Source organism: Leopardus geoffroyi, chromosome A1 (genome assembly GCF_018350155.1).
Source record: "Leopardus geoffroyi isolate Oge1 chromosome A1, O.geoffroyi_Oge1_pat1.0, whole genome shotgun sequence".
In the NCBI taxonomy this organism is placed as follows: domain Eukaryota; kingdom Metazoa; phylum Chordata; class Mammalia; order Carnivora; family Felidae; genus Leopardus; species Leopardus geoffroyi.
Window position 1 is genome coordinate 109326627 of NC_059326.1, and position 17178 is coordinate 109343804.

Here is a 17178-nt window from a genome sequence, read left to right on the forward strand (position 1 = left end):
GAGTGTCTGTGTGTGTCTCTCTCTCTCTCTCTCCCCCTCCCCCCCCTCCCTCTCTCTCCCTTTCTCTCCCTGTCTCTCTCCCTCCCTCCCTCTCCCTCCCCCTCCCCCTCCCTCCCTTTCTGTCCCTCTCCTCTCTTTCCCTCTCCCTCTCTTTCCCTCTCCCTCTCTTTCTCTCTCTCTCCCTCTCTCTCTGCCCCTGCTCCACTTTCTCTCTCTCTCTCAAAATAAATAAACTTTAAAAAATTAAAAAAATTCTGGGTGCACCTGGGTGGCTCATTTGGTTAAGTGTCTGACTCTTGGTTTCAGCTCATATCATGATACCATGGTTCGTGGGTTTGAGCCCCACACAGGTTCTGTGCTGACAGTGCAGAGCCTGCTTGGGATTCTCTCTGTCCCTCTCTGCCTCTTTGTCTCTCTCTTCCCCCCTCTTTCAAAATAAATAAACTTTAAAAAACTTCTTGTTAGAGTAAGGATTAATATTAAATTATTTTGCTTCTTGATCTAAAATAGAAGTTGAGAATAGAGATTTCTTTAATCCAATCCCATAAACAGTAAAGGGAATTATCTCAGATTATAACATTTGCAGTTGATGGAAACTGGAGCACAAAGCTCCAGCTTCTAAGCCAGTGTTTCACTGTGTTCATCTAAGAAGTTTTTGTTACCTTATTTCCTTGGAAATAAATCTTCTTAAATGCTCTGGTATAAATAAACATTAGTATTAAATAAATACTAAAATATTTTTTCACAGACGAATGATATCAAAGAGAAAGTTAAAAATATTCATGGTTATATGAAGGACATTGAGAATTATATTCAAGATGGGAAAGATGACTATAAGAAGGTAATTTAAAACTTAAAATTATTTACTTATAATTTTTTTTCTTGTAAAAATTCTTCAAAGAATTTTCTTTTTTGTAGCAAAAAGAAAATGAACTTAATAAAGTGATAACTCAACTAAGTGAATGTGAGAAACACAAAGAAAATATAAATAAAGAGATGGGAATCATGAGACAAGATATTGATACACAGAAGGTAGGTCTTTTTTGTTAGTAGCTTATGATATCACTTATGCCAGTCTTTATGTTTTCATTTTTACTTTTACTTTCAGTAGATCCGTTGGATAAAAATACATACAGAGAAAAGCAGTTGTAAGAACATAGTCTTTTCTTCCTTTCAATTTTATTTCTCATAAAAGACACATTTAGTAAAAGTATAAACATAAAAGATTTTAAATATAAAATTTTAAACATAAAATTAAACTAATTTTATAAATTAAAATTCTCCCTCCCCTCTGCCAATTCCCGGTCTCACTCCTGGATGTCATTACTGGTAACAGTTTTTTGTTTGTACTTATGGAAGTTGCTTATTCATATCAACAGGTGGGTAGATCAATATCTGTGTGTACGTGTGTGTGTGTGTGTGTGTGTGTATATATATATATATATATATATATATACTTTTTACATATGGGATCATACCATTGATATTCTACACCTTTTTTCACTTAGCGCAATTTGGTCTTACATACCAGGTCATCTCATCCACCCACCACATTCTTTGTAATGATGATGAAATACTCCATTTTGTGTGTGTACTGTAAATTGATTACTTTTTTCTTATTGCAAGTGGTGGCAATGAATATCCTACATATATCTTTATTTTTTATTTCTTTTCTTAATGCAAGATAAAGTCACACAAAACAAGGATGGAGGTATAATAATCTTAAAAGTTACATCCAAAATATCTATATATTAAGTCATTTTTCAATTGATTCCTATTTCATTTTCCCTATTAAGGAAATTAATTTCTGCATTGTAATTAAAATCACATTGAGAAATTATCTTGTTAAAGATAATTCCTTATGTAAGCATTGTAGTTAATGTCTTTAAAAGCTCTATCATTTCTTTCTTCCTGCTGTTTTAAACAAAATTTGCTATATGAGTGCTTTAATCACCTACTTATAAATGATGGTTAAAAATCTTTTTGAAGATTAGCTCTGTCACCTGTCTGCAGGGCTTCTAGCCATAGTGCCAGGTATTTCAAATATATAAATATTAGTGAAAAGTAAATCTCTACCACCTAGGGGTGCCTGACTGGCTCAGTCAGTGGGGTATGCAGTTCTTGATCTCAGGGTTGTGAGTTCAAGGCCCATGTTAGTTGTAGAGATTCCTTAAAAATAATAAAGTTTCTTTTTAAATAAAATATTTTAAAAAAAAGTAAATCTTTGCCATCTAATAAATGCTGAATAACTATAAATATATGATGGTGTGTATAACAACGTTTAGTTAATCACTAGTTTACATAGGGATGGTCTATTTAAAATCACAGTCTATAAATTGTTCATGTTCCTCCATATATAAACATATGTAGAGGTCATTAAGATTTGCCCATTTGTGACCCTTAAGTTGATGGTCTAAACTTTAGTAGATCTGACTGTATTAGTTTACTTTTGTAACCTTCCTTGTTCCAGAAATTATTTAGTAAGTTATATACATAGAGCAATGCCAAATAACATTTTAAGTTAGTGGAAAAATGAGACTCTATGGAAATATGGACAAGAAGGTAAAACCAGGAGAGTAGTAAGTATATAAATGTAGCCCATGAAATGTGATATGCTTGTTAAAGATTTTAGTAGTCACATGAAGATGGGAAGTCACAAAGTTAAGATTTACATTGTCTCAGCTGAAACGAAACCAGTTCCCCATAATCAAACCAGAGAAAAATGTCTCCCATAGGCATTTATGGCAAGGAGGAAGGACACTGTGTAGATTAATAAAAATAGGTCTTTAGCTAATGTCTTGGGGCTTTTAAATTTTTTTAATGTTTATTTATTTGGGGGGGGGGGGGGCAGGAGGCAGAGAGAGAGAGGGAGACACAGAATCCGAAGCAGGCTCCAGGCTCTGAGCTGTCAGCATAGAGCCTGATGCTGGGCTGGAACTCCCAGAACTGTGAGATCATGACCTGAGCCAAAGTCAGATGCTTAACTAATTGAGCTACTCAGGTGCCCTGCATTTTTTTTTCCCCCCCACACAGTGTGTTTCAGCATCTTTTTTTTATCTTTCCTTGATGAGGTGTTCTTTGGAAGGTGGTGTGATTAAAGCCTAAGATAAATGTTGGAGTGTTTAGAGAACTAGGGGCACCCATTAGAATCACTTGGGTTTACCACTCCCAGGATACAACCAAAAAAATTTTAAACATGTTCACATAAAAACTTGTATAAGAATATTCATAGCAGCGTTATTCACAGTAGTCAAAATATGGAAATAACCCAAATGGTCATCAACTGATGAATGGATAAATGTAGTATATCCATATGTATTAGGGTTCTCCAGAGAAACAGAACCAATAGGATATATACCTATATACAAATTTATATAAAGGAGTTTATTATAAGGAATTGGCTCACGTGATTGTAGAGTCTGAGAACTCCCAAGATCTGTAGTTGGCAAGATGGAGACCAAGGGAAGCCAATGGTATAGTTCCAGGCTGAGTTTGAAGGCCTGAGAACTAGGAGAGCCAAGGTTTCAGTTCAAGCCTAAAGGCGGGAAAAGACCACTGTTCCAGCTTAGACATTCAGGCCAGCGAAGTCACCTCTTACTTGGAGGTTTTTGTTCTTGTCAGGTCATTGTCAGTTAATGTGATGAGGCTCACCCACATTGCGGGGGCAGGGGGGACAGTCTGTTTTAGTCTCCCAATTCAAATGTTAATTTCAAGACATACTCAGAATAATGTTCCACCAACATTTCCAAACATATGTCTAAGCACCCCATGGCCCAGTCAGGTTGACACATAACATTAACCCTCATTCATGGAAAATTATTCAGCCTCAAAAAGGAATGAAATATTGATATATGCTACAACATGGGTAAACCTTGAAAACAACATGCTAAGTGATCAAAGAATCCAATCACAAAAGACCACATACTGTATTATTCTTTCTATATGAAATGCAGATATCCATAGGGACAGAAAGCAAATTAGGGTTGCCAGAGGCTAGGGGAAGGAGAGAGAAGGGAATCAAGTGACTGCTAATGTGTTAGTGTATTTCCTTCGGGGGTGGTAAATGTTCTGAAATAAGATAGTAGTAATTGTGGCATAATCTTGTGAATATACTAAAACCACTGAGTTACACACTTTAAAATGGTGACTTGTATGGTATATGAATTACATCTCAGTTTTCTAAAAAAAAAAAAAAAAATCACCTGTGTTATTAAAAATATACATGTCTGGGTTTCCATTATAGGCCAATAAATCAGAATTTCTGGGGCATGAGCAGAGGCATGTATGCTTTGTTAAAGTTCCCCAGGGGTTCTGATCTATCAGTCACTGAGCTAGAGCATTGAGAGCTTCCAAGCTATCCTCTAGAATTACATGGTCTTTTTCCCAACCAGACTTGATGGGCATTGAACTGCATCTATTCAGTGTGCTATTCTATCAAAGTTGCCTAGGAGGCAGCTAATTTTTAGGTTTGCTTTAGGTATCCCACTGCATGCATTAACTGTCATCTGGGCTGGATGACTGGAGTTAATATTTAAAATTGAGCCTAACAGTACCTTATTTCATGATTAAGCTCTACTAAATTTAGTCCACAGAATAAAAAATTTGGTAGTTTAATAACCTGCCTCCCTCCTTTTTTAGATGAAAGGAACTGGAGGTGACCTGTCTTGCCCCAGGTCACAAAAGCAGCAATAGAAGGAGAACTTGACCTTACATTGTCAAATTGCTCCTATAACAGAAAAGCAGTTCTGTTGTATTATAACTGCATCTGGCTTTCTTTTCTCTTTCTCCAGTAGTTTGTTTTGTAAACAATAATTGGAATTCTCAAGGACACATTTAACCCAAAAAGCTTTTCCCTATCAATTACTGAGCCGGGCACTGTGCTGGTTACATATGTTCACTCATTTAATCTTCATATCAGCTCTGTATGACAGGTGGTATTATTATCACCATCTTATAAGTAAACTGAGGCTCAGAATTTAAACTAATTTTCCCAAAGTCATCAAATATGAGAGCTTTGTAATGCTGAGATTTGAGCCTAGATGTACCTGAGTCCAAAACTTTTGCTCCTTAACTACCGTGCTGTATACTGTCTTCCAGAATGACAGTTAAGGGCAACTAAAAGCTGACCTTAAAAAAAAAAAAAAGAAAGAAAGAAATGCTTAGCTTTCTGTTACTAATAATGAAAAAGTCCAAGCATAGTCTACTATGGGAGAATTTTTGAAAGTCACAGCAGCTGCAGTGGTACATTAGGTTGCCTTGGCAACAAAAGGACATTTACAACTGTATCATTTATATGTATATTTGTATTACTGTTTGCAGGAAAACTGAAGGTGGCCTTAATGACAGTTTAAGAAAATACCTATCTCAAATTACTGAATCATAGATGGGAGACTTAAGCATGTGACAGAAGTCCTGGGCTTCCCTTCTTCTCACCCACCTCCCAGATCCTTATTCCTTAGTAATTCCTGTGCCATTACTGTTGGCAAGAAGATAACTGCCACAAGTCTGCCCCTCCCTCCCACTTCCCACACCACTGAGTTTATTTCAGTTGCAAGGATTACTGCAAGAGGGTCCTAGCTTCCTCTTTGAAAAGTCCAGACTGTGAACTTGGGATGAGTTTCCTATATTCAGGCTTTTATGAGCCAAACCTGTTTCTGCAAGATTTTTTTGTCTACATTCCAAAGAGTCACCTTATAAGCTATTTGTTTTGGCTCTTGACAGCCTAGTCCACAATCACCGGGGTAATTACTGAAATAATTATGTTGGTGTTGTCGCTGCCTCTAAATGACTGCGTTTCTTTTTTAAGGACAGAAGTACTCAGACCTGCCAACTTTTAAATTTTTCAATTCAGTTCAATGGCCAGGGAAAGTGTCATCACTATGTAGATATATACTATTTTTGTGAAATTTCTGACTGTCTTGTGACTATCATTTGTCAGCTTGAAAGTAAAGGTCTATCTGACATACCTAACACTTCTTACAACCTTGGTACATGTTAGGGGACAGATACAAATAGGGGAAAAAAAGTGGGGGAGACTGATAGTATTATTTCTCTCTTGTGATCTTTTATATCAGTCGTCTCTCTTGTGGGGTTCCCATGCAAGATGATCCAATGAGGCATTAAGTATAAAATACTACAACATCTAGTTATATTCTTTTATTTCATCTTTTAAATATCTGTTTTGTGTATTTATGAGCCAGCCAGATTTTTCCAGGCCTCGAGATCCCTTCACACTGGCTTATTCCCACTCTGTTGAGTTTAACATGATTCCAAGTAAAGGCAGAATTAGTACCACCTGTCAACAGCTGTATATTGAGTCTCATGTTGGTAACTTGATTGTTTTTGTTAACCAATTTAATATTATTTAGATACAAGAAAGATGGCTACAAGATAACCTTACTTTAAGAAAAAGAAATGAGGAACTAAAAGAAGTTGAAGAAGAAAGAAAACAGCATTTGAAGGAAATGGGTCAAATGCAGGTCTTACAAATGAAAAAGTATGTTTTTAAAAGGAGCCTTTAAAGGTCTTTTTATTGAAATGTAAACAATATTCAGTATGTTTTTTAAAAAAGAATTTTAGCATAAGTGTACCTTGAGGCTTACAGGGAGGTGAATGGATTTTTTTTATGCAACTATATGTCAGGGCTTTACGAATTGAATTACCAAAGAAGTGATAAAGAATTTGTAGTCATACTGGAGTGATGGGCAGGATTAAAAATGCGAAGTCCCCAGATCTCCCCAGTTAGCTATTTAAAAATCTCTTTCATATATTGAAAAAATCAAACTTTATAACTGGAAGAGCTCTTCATCTTCAGTCTCATTTTTAAAGCATTAGGACATTGAGACCCAGAAAAAAAAATCCACAGGAAATTATGATGAAGGCCTGGAATGTGACCCAGATATCCTAGCTCCCAAGCCTCAGCTCTTTAACATTGCATTGTTAGCACTCCCAGTGTTGAAGTTGAAAGAGTGAAGCTTTTAGAAGATACTTAAAATCGAAACAATTTATTCTTTGCTACTGAAGAAAAGCCAGGTATTTTTATAATTTCTTCTGTGCCTGGTACATAACAGTGATGTCTATATTCATTCAGACTACTAAGTAGGTCTGATCTTTTTCCAATCTGTCTTCAACTAGCGTGCAACAGAAATATCAACAAAACATAATCAGGCCAGTTCTGTAAGACTGTCCATAAACTGGAGAACAGTGCTTAATAAGAGGTGCTTAATACATAACTGTTAAATGAGTAAGGTTTTTAAAACACATATTCAAATCTGCATTACCTCCCAACTTATCAGAAAAGTTTGTGTATTTTACCTTTTGGGGTTATAATTATGCTTCTATTTGGGCAAGTAAGATTTTGTAGATTACAAACTTTTATTAATACCACAGAAACTAATAGTTTGAGATGAAACTGTATTTTGTCTCTGATGTACTGTGAACAAAATGATGACCCTTCTTAGTAACTTCTCAGTGTTGATAATTGTGCATTCTTGGTTCACAGTCAGAATTTTGTGAATTTGTAATTTAATCACAGACAGCACTTTTTTTTAGGTTAGTGCTTAAAGTAAGGAATTTGTTCAGTGTTCAGAGTTCCTTATTTGGCACACAGAAATCAGCTGTTTAGAAACCTGGATGCTTCAGAGATTTGGGAAGGAAGAAAATTTTCTTTAGTACTAAAGCCTTAATAAGGAGACTTATTATATATCTAAAAAGATCCAGCTTTTCCATTTCAGGCTGCTAAAAGCTAAAAATTGTCTTTAATTGTCATTTTTACCTTCTGTAGTGAACATCAGAAATTGGAAGAAAAAATAGATAATATAAAAAGAAATCACAGTTTGGCAATAGGGCGACAGAAAGGTTATGAGGAAGAAATTATACATTTTAAGAGAGAACTTCGAGAACCTCAATTTCGGGATGCGGAGGAAAAGTACAGGGAAATGATGATTGTCATGAGAACAACAGAGCTTGTGAACAAGGATCTGGACATTTATTATAAGACCCTTGACCAGTAAGTATTGGACTGGGGATTTGGTTTCCACAGCAGTATCGGCTAGCATGTTTTAGTCATATTTTCCCTTTTTTTTACTTTTTTTTATATATAGTTGATACATACCAAAGAATGGAAATAAATATGTGTACACACACACACACACACACACGTGTGTGTGTGTACATATACACATGCATGCTTAAGTTACAAAGTTAAGTTTTAAAGCATTAAAATCTTAAAGACTGGGGCGCCTGGGTGGCGCAGTCGGTTGAGCGTCCGACTTCAGCCAGGTCACGATCTCGCGGTCCGTGAGTTCGGGCCCCGCGTCAGGCTCTGGGCTGATGGCTCAGAGCCTGGAGCCTGTTTCCGATTCTGTGTCTCCCTCTCTCGCTGCCCCTCCCCCGTTCATGCTCTGTCTCTCTCTCCCAAAAATAAATAAACGTTGAAAAAAAAAAAAAAATCTTAAAGACTACTCCTGATACCACCCTCCATACCCATTCCAAGAACTCTTGCATTACTACTAGGTGGGATCCACTTAGTAGCTCCTCATCTCAACCTTCTGTCCTCTTCGCTCCCCAGAACCACTGACATAGATTTTTGCTTTCTCTGCTTCAAAATAATAATAATAATAATAATAATAATAATAATAATAATAATAATAATTATATCATATGTACTTTGGGGTTTTTTTTTTTTTGAGCTTTTAAAAAAAATATCAGGGAGCCTGGGTGGCTCAGTCGGTTGGGCGTCCCACTTCAGCTCAGGTCACGATCTCATGGTCCGTGAGTTCAAGCCCCGCATCGGGCTCTGGGCTGATGGCTCAGAGCCTGGAGCCTGCTTCCGATTCTGTGTCTCCCTCTCTCTCTCTGCCCCTCCCCCGTTCATGCTCTGTCTCTCTCTGTCTCAAAAATAAAATAAACGTTAAAAAAAGTTAAAAAAAAAAAAAATACCCTATTCTGTGTCCTCTTCAAGGATTTGCCTTTTTTATCTGGTTTTTATATACTCAGGTTGTTTATAGCTATAGTTCATTCATTCATTTTCTCTGATGTACAAAATTTTGTCATGGAAATACACCATGCTGTATCCATTTTCCTAGAGATGGACGTATTGTGCTATTTTTAGGTCTTTACTGATAGAACCTTTGCTGCTAGGAACATTCTTGTGATGTCTCTGGAGCAAAAGTATGAGATTGTCTCAGGCATACGTAGGAATAAAATTGTTGGCACTAAATTTTACAAAATAATGTTAAATTTGTCTTCCAAGGACTTTAAACTGCACTGCTAGCAGAATGTAAAGGTTTTCTCTGATGCATCGTCTCACACTGATTTTGTCAGTTTATTAGTTTTAGTGAATCTGATGGGTTTACAGTGGTAAATCATTTTGGTCTTCATTTGCAGTCTCCTGATTTCTGATGATCTATCTTCCTTCCTTTTGTTCCTTCCTTCTCTTCCTTCCTTTTGTTCCTTCCTTCTCTTCCTTTTCCCTTTCTTTCTTTCTTTTCTTTCTTTCTTTCTTTCTTTCTATTCAAGTTAGTTAACAACATACAGTGTATCTTGGCTTCAGGAGTAGAACCCATTGATTCATTTCTTATATATGACACCCAGTGCTCATCCAAAAAAGTGCCCCCCTTTGTGCCCATCATCCATTTAACCCCACCCACCTACCTCCCCTCCAGCAGCCCTCAGTTTGTTCTCTGTAGCATCTTTCCACGTTTAATCTTTTTTTTTCCTGTTTGAAATGCTTGTGTCTTTCACCTATTTTTAATGTCTTAATGAGAGTGGTAGTGATCTGCATATGTTCTTTATCTCTTCTGCATTTAAATTTTTTTTTAGTTATATGTATTATAAATATCTTCTCAAACTTTTTATGTTCATCTTTACACCTTCTTACAGTGTCTTTTATTTTATTTTATTTTTTTTTTCAACGTTTATTTATTTTTGGGACAGAGAGAGACAGAGCATGAACGGGGGAGGGGCAGAGAGAGAGAGAGACACAGAATCGGAAACAGGCTCCAGGCTCTGAGCCATCAGCTCAGAGCCTGACGCGGGGCTCGAACTCACAGACCGCGAGATCGTGACCTGGCTGGAGTCGGACACTTAACAGACTGCGCCACCCAGGCGCCCCTACAGTGTCTTTTAATGAACAGGTTTGATTTTAAGTTAGTTGAATTCACAGATCTTTTTTTAAATTTTATTTATTTATTTTTAATGTTTATTTTTGAGAGAGAGCGCGTGAGAGCGCAAACAGGGAAGGAGCAGAGAGAGGGAGACAGAGGACCCGAAGTGGGCTGTTTAATGAAAGAGGAGAGCCCACCAAGGGACTTGAACTTACAAACTGTGAGATCATGACCTGAGCTGAAGTTGGATGCTCAACAGACTGAGCCACCCAGCCACCCCACAAATTTTTTTTTTTTTAATTTTTTAAAATGTTTATTTTTGACAGAGAGAGAGAGAGAGAGAGAAACAGAGCACAAGCAAGGGAGGAGCAGAGAGAGCAGGAGACACATAATTAGAAGCAGGCTCCAGGCTCCAAACTGTCAGCACAGAGCCCGATGCAGGACTCGAACCTACAAACTGTGAGATCATGACCTGAGCTGAAGTCGAATGCTTAACCGACTGATCCACTCAGGTGCCCCACAAATCTAATTAGTTCTTTTTGTGTCTTAAGAAATCCTACCCTACTACTATATTTTCTTCTAAAAGTTTTAGTTTTTGCTATTTACATGTAAGTATTTAATTCTAAGTTGATTTTATCTAAGTGAGAGGTGGGAATCTAGTTTCATTTTTCCCTTGATAACCAGCCATTTTGGCTCTGTTTATTCAATAGTCAATCCTTTTCTCAATGATTTGAAGTGTCATCTCTGTTATATATCAGAATTCCCTACGTGCGTGAGTCTGTCCTGGGTTTTCTGTTCTGTGTCGCTGGTTACTTTGTCTTTATGCCATTACTGAGACTGACTTAATTACTACTATTCAACAAATAGTAGAATTTTGTTTTTTATTCAATCTGACCATCTTTGGTTTTTTTTCATTGTCATTTTAATTCATTTTGGATGATAACTTATAGAGTTGTATTTAGTTCTCCCCCACCCCCCCCCCCCAACTTACTTGCCTTTGGTGGGATTGATTTATTTTTGTTTATTCATTTTTCCCTTCTCTGGATTGTAAATGATATAGTCTCCTTTACTTATTTGGGTATTTACCTATAAATTTTTAATATGTGTATTTGACTTAAAATCAAGTGCTGTTGATTTTCAAAGAGGTCCTGAAGCATTATTATCAGCCTCACCTTGGAACTCATTAGAAGTGCAAATTCTCAGCCCCCAGCTCCAGAGCTCTAGACCTGTTGGATTGGATGTGTTGGGGGGACAAGGCCAAGCAGGTGGTATTTAAAAACATTTTTTTTTCAATGTTTTTATTTTTACTTTTGAGACAGAGACAGAGCATGAGCAGGGGAGGGGCAGAGAGAGGGGGAGGCACAGAATCTGAAGTAGGCTCCAGGCTCTGAGCTGTCAGCACAGAGCCCGATGCGGGGCTTGAAGTCATGAGTGTGAGATCATGACCTGAGCCAAAGTCGGACACTCAACCGACTGAGCCACCCAGGCACCCCAAGCAGGTGGTATTTTAACAAAACTTCTAGGTAATTCTTACGCACATCAAAGTTTAAAAACCATGGCTTTAATGTGAATTGCTTTATCTTCTTCCTGAATATGGATGATCTTCTCTGCAGTGTTTTTGTTGTCTAGTATTTTCTTTTCTTAGTGTTTCTCTATCCTTTCAAAGTAGTGATAATTACTGCTGTGGTGGTGGTTCACACTTAGTGTTTCTTTGAAATTTTCTTGTTTTATTTTTGAGAGACAGCATGAGCCGGGAAAGGCTGAGAGAGAGGAGACACAGAATCTGAAGCAGGGTCAGGGTCTGAGCTGTCAGCACATGAACCCTTTACAGGGCTTGAACTCACGAACTGTGAGATCATGACCTGAGCCAAAGTCAGACACTTAACTGACTGAGCCACCCAGGTGCCCCGCTCAGTGCTTATTTGGATAAACCCTCATGTTTACCAGTTTTTAAAAAAATCCTGCTCTGCTTTTTTAGGTTCCATTTCCCTCCCCCCCCCCCCCGAAGTACCACCCTTACTGATTTTTTTCAGTGTAGGATTGTTGGTAGTGAATTCTCTTTCAGCCACTGAAAGTCTTTGCTCTCAATCTTGATATATTAGCTGGGCAGAGAGTTCTAGATTGAGAGGTGTGTTTTTTTGTTTTCCTGCCACTTTGAAAATATTACATTTTATCCTGGCCTCTATGGTTGCTGTTGAGAAATCAATCTAATTATTCCTTTGGTGGTAATATGCCTTTGTTCTCTAGTTTTGTTCTCTTAAGGTTTTTATTTGTCTCCATCATTCTGCATTTTTCTTTCAGTCTGTTCAAGTACTGTATAGATCTGAAGATTGATAGCTTTCATCACTTTTGGAAAGTTCTCATGTATTATCTCCTCAAATACTATCCTTTCTTCATTTCTCTCTATTCCCCCCTTTAGACAGAAATAGACTTTCTCATCCTTACCTACAGAGATTTATATATACTGGTAATAAACTGGCCCGCTTCCTCATAAATATTTTCCAGGTCACAAATTCTTTAGCTGCTATTTGTGCTACCTATTAACATAGACATAGAGTCAGTTTTGGTTTTGATCTACTAGGAGTTCCAGAGATAACACTAACCTGGGTCCAGTTTTTATGTTAATTTCTCAATTTGGGAGTTATTGAACTACACTGGTAGTAAAATACTGAACCTTAAACCCATCCTGCTATGGCTCTTGATTTTGGCTCAGGTCATGATCTCATGGTAGTGGGATCGAGCCCCGCATTGGGCTCCACACTGAGGGTGGAGCCTGCTTGGGATTCTCTCTCTGTCTTCCTCTGCCTCTCTCTCTCAAAAAGAAAAAGAGAGTCTCAGCCTTTAAGTTGGGAATCACTTCTAACTTTGTGCCTCACTTGGGCCCATGTCTCATCTTCTGGTTGATACTACCCAATCCTAAGGTTATGAAAATAATAATAATAATAATAATAATAATAATAATAATAATAATAATAATAAAGTTTAGCTGCAGTATCAGATGATTATTCTGGTTTTCATTTTCTTCTTTGTCTCCATCACATAGGGATTTCCCTTTATTTCTTATGAACTATGAATATAAACTACTTATTGTTAAAAATTTGATCTTGTTTCTAGGCATTTGTAGCAGAAGTATCAGTTACCTCAGATTTTGTTGTTTTCTGAAAAGGAAAATATCTTCCTCAGTGGTAAGAGAACTATACAGAAGGATCTCTTCTAAGTTTTCTTCTGGTCAGAAAGTACATAGTCAGCAGACCGGCCTCAGCAGTGGCATTCAGATCACAGGACTCAGGAAGGCAGGAAGACCTTGCTTTTAGTATGAGGATATTTTAGTTAATGATGAAAATTAAGGTGGCCCCAGAATCACCTAGCCATATCCTGGGATGATACAAGTTTGGGGAAGCTCATAATATTTTAAGACAAGTTAGATCCTTTTACTGTGAAAACTGGGAATCAGCCAATTCTGTTGGTCATTTTTTTTTAATTCATTTTTTAGAAATGAATACTACTAAGACTTTTGGAGTTCCAAAAACTCTTAGTGGGGCTATTGGTTATTCTAGGGATACATCTTTTGTTCTCTTTCCTCGTGAGTGAATAGGTTAACATTACACAGCTTCCTGGGTCCAGAAAGGCTCATGGAAATGTATGCATGCACCAAGCGAGAACTCTTGTTTTTTAACCTTTGTGAATCTTGAAAACGCCCCTAGTTTTATTTTATTTTATTTTTTAAGTTTTTAAATTTATTTTTGAGAGAGAGAGGGAGAGAGAGAACCAAGTGGGGGAGGAGCAGAGAGAGAGGGAGACACAGAATCCAAAGCAGGCTCCAGGCTCTGAGCTGTCAGCACAGAGCCCCACACGGGGCTCAAACTCACAAACCCTTGAGATCATCACATGACCTGAGCCAAAGTTGGACACTTAACCCACTGAACCACCCAGGTGCCCCAGAAACTCCCCTAGTTTTTAGACCCAGTAATTTAAAGTGTTGAAATTTAAGGGTTTTTTTTTTTTCCAGTTTATTCATTTTTGTTTTTGTTTTTAATGGTTTTTATTTGGGAGAGTGTCAGCGGAGGAGGGGCAGAGAGAGAGTGAGAGATAGGATCCAAAGCAGGCTCTGTGCTGACAGCAGAGATCCTGATATGGGGCTCAAACTCCCAAACTGTGAGGTCATGACCTGAGCCAAAATCAAACACTTAATTGAGCCACCCTGGCACCCCAAAATGCTAGATTTTGAAACAAGAACTCTAGCAAGACATTAAAAATCCTTGCCCAGCAGACTGTATGTACACACATTGTCTTCTCCCCCCTCCCCCTTTTGCCTTCCAGATTCTTTTTAGTCTTTTCAGCTACCTCCTATATTTATGCCTTTAGGAAGCTTTTTACTTTTTTAGTTCTTAAGCAACAGATGCTGCAGATGCCCAGTAAACTTGTCAAACATTTTCTAAGCACTAAGAAATAGGAGACCTACTCCTAGTAAGGCAAGTTTATTTCAAGAGACAAGAATCCTAAGAGATTTTTATCATTAAAAACCTCTTTTATAGAGTAGGGTAACTTAAATTGGTTGTCTTGAAAAAATAAAAACCTTACAAAGCGGAAAATGTTTTTGTAAAAGTTGGCAAATTCTTCCTTTTTAAAGCCTAAAAAATTTGTAATAGATGGTTAAAAGTATTTTCTATGGAGACTACTTTAATTCATATTCTGACGTTTGACATTTAGCAAATTATTTAAGTGTCCTGGGGTTCAGTTTCCTTATCTATAAAATGGATATTTTTTTAACTCAGTTATAATAGTATAGGGTCAGAGTTATAAGGAAAACTAAGAGGCCATTTAAGGCAGCTTTCTTTGTCATCTTCCATTCTTTAATATAAATTATTTTTTTCAATGATTTTAAGGTTTTAAAGTTTATTTTGAGGGAAGAGAGAGAGCGAGCACAAGTACATGCACTAGGGGGGAAGGGGTGGAGAGGAGAGAAAGAATCCCAAACATATGTGGGGTTTAGTCCCACAACCATGAGACCATGAACTGACCCAAAATCAAGAGTCAGACACTCACCCAGCTAAGCCACCCAGATGCCCCTATATAAATTCTTATACTGTCTATTCTTTACTAGTACTGTGGAACTTTAAGAACATGTAGGTTTCTCTTTCTATTTAAACATTCTTTGAGACCAAATTTTTCAAGGGTGGGAGCTAAACAGAAGGGACGTTTAATGTTAATTGAATACTGTTAGCCTTAATCTACCTGTAAAGATCAAGTATTTATCAAGGTTGAGAAGAGAGTCCAAGATTACCCAAAATTAACTTCAGTGATAGGTGTAATTCAGGGGCTACTTGAGGTCTTTCTAAGGCAACGGAATGTGGCATTTAAGCTGGGGCCTGACTCATGACAGGGAACAACATACGCAAAAAGCTGAGATGCAAGCCTTCCAGGTGGAGAGAATATCTGATGTATAGGCCCCAAGACTAGTTTGAACAGGAGGAGTTCAAGGACTAGGAAGAAGGCAAGCATAGTTAGAATATAGTGAGCAGGGGAATGAGGTCAGAGATCTATGGTTCCCAGACTGTGGTGCCCTTGCATTTATTCTCTGTATGATAGCTAGTCCCTGGTGGGTTTGAAGTAGGGAAGTAATATAATCTGATCCATAGTTTGAAGATATTGTACTGGCTGCTATTTGCAAAATGTATTGTAGGGGGACAAGAATAGAAATGAGACTAGTGGAGGAGACTGTTCTATTAATCCAAGAGATGGTGGTGGCCTAGACTAGGGAGGTAGGAGTGAAAATGGAGAGAAGCAGATGGACTCAAGATTTGTTTTGGAAATGGGAGTTGACTGCCTTGCTTCTGAATTGAATGCAAGGGAGGAAAAGGAAAGAAAAAAATCAGAGATTGCTCCTACATAATTTTACTTAAGCAAAAGGTGGAATAAACTGTGATTCCTTGAAATGGGCAGGATTTGGAAAGGAAAATCGAGAGGCTTTTTAGACACTTTTTTTTTTTAAGTTTATTCATTTATTTTAAAAGAAAGAGCAAGCGGGGGAGGGGCAGAGAAAAAGGAAAGGGAGAATTCCACGCAGGCTCCACACTGTCAGCATAGAGCCGGAGGGACCTGATTCCACAAATGAGATCATGACCTGAGCGAAAATCAAGAGTCAGATACTTAACTGAGAATGAGGTTCCTATAGGCACATCAAGGAGTTGGATGTATAGAGTCTAGACTTGAGGAGTAAGGTATAAATTTGGGAATCATCAGCGTATATATGTAGTATCTAAAGCCACACAGATTACATGAGAGAACTATAGATAGTTCTATAGAACTATAGAAGGGAAGGGTCCCAAGACTCCTAATGTTTACAAATCAAATGAAGTAGCTCATGAAGTAGAAGAATTTTTAAAGATACAGTATCCTCGGTGACTCAGTTGGTTGAGCATCCAACTCTTGATTTCAGCACAGGTCATGATCCCAAGGTCCTGAGATTGAGCCCTGCTTCGGGCTCTGCGCTGGGCATGAAGCCTGCTTAAAATTCTCTCTCTCCCTCTCTTTCTGCCCCTTTCCCCTACTCGTGTTCGCTCTTTCTAAAATAAAATAAAAAATAAAAGGCATGGTATCTTAAAAACAAAGTAAAGAAAGTATTTCAAAAATCTAGTGTTATTGAGAGATCAGATGAGATGAGCACTCACAGGTGACCCCTCATTTTGACAAATGGCGGTGTTAATGATTTTGAGGAGCAATCTTAGTGGCATGGTTTGAACTGAAGCTTTGGAGTTGGATGAGGAGAGAGTGGGGTTAAGAAGTAAGAGACAGTGAGTATAGATAATTCTTACAAAACGTTCTTTGAAGGGGAGCCGGAAAGTGGGGTGATAGGTAGAGGGGACTGAGGGGCCAAATTAGGTAGGCTGGTCTTTTAAATTTTACTTGCATGTATTCTACCGCAAGGTAACTCTGTCTAATTACACTGACTTCCAGACTTAGGGTTTCATATATGTTAACTGAATAGAAAACTAGACCTAGGACCCATCAAGCAATCCCTGCATACCCTAAGAGGCATTGGCAGCAGGAAGAAGAGGAATTCCCTAAATTA

General features: G+C 37.7%; 1 protein-coding gene across 3 annotated transcripts in view; it reads left to right on the forward strand.

The window, feature by feature from the left end:
• Positions 1-17178, forward strand: part of RAD50 (RAD50 double strand break repair protein) — an 88599-nt gene that overhangs the window by 56853 nt on the left and 14568 nt on the right. For 2 of the 3 annotated variants that reach the window (XM_045488403.1, XM_045488425.1), the window contains 4 exons: positions 749-841; positions 919-1032; positions 6369-6496; positions 7784-8008. In XM_045488403.1, the coding sequence (XP_045344359.1) occupies positions 749-841; positions 919-1032; positions 6369-6496; positions 7784-8008 (560 nt within the window). The remainder of the gene's footprint in view (positions 1-748; positions 842-918; positions 1033-6368; positions 6497-7783; positions 8009-17178) is intronic. The other variant, XM_045488414.1, reaches the window with a different exon arrangement.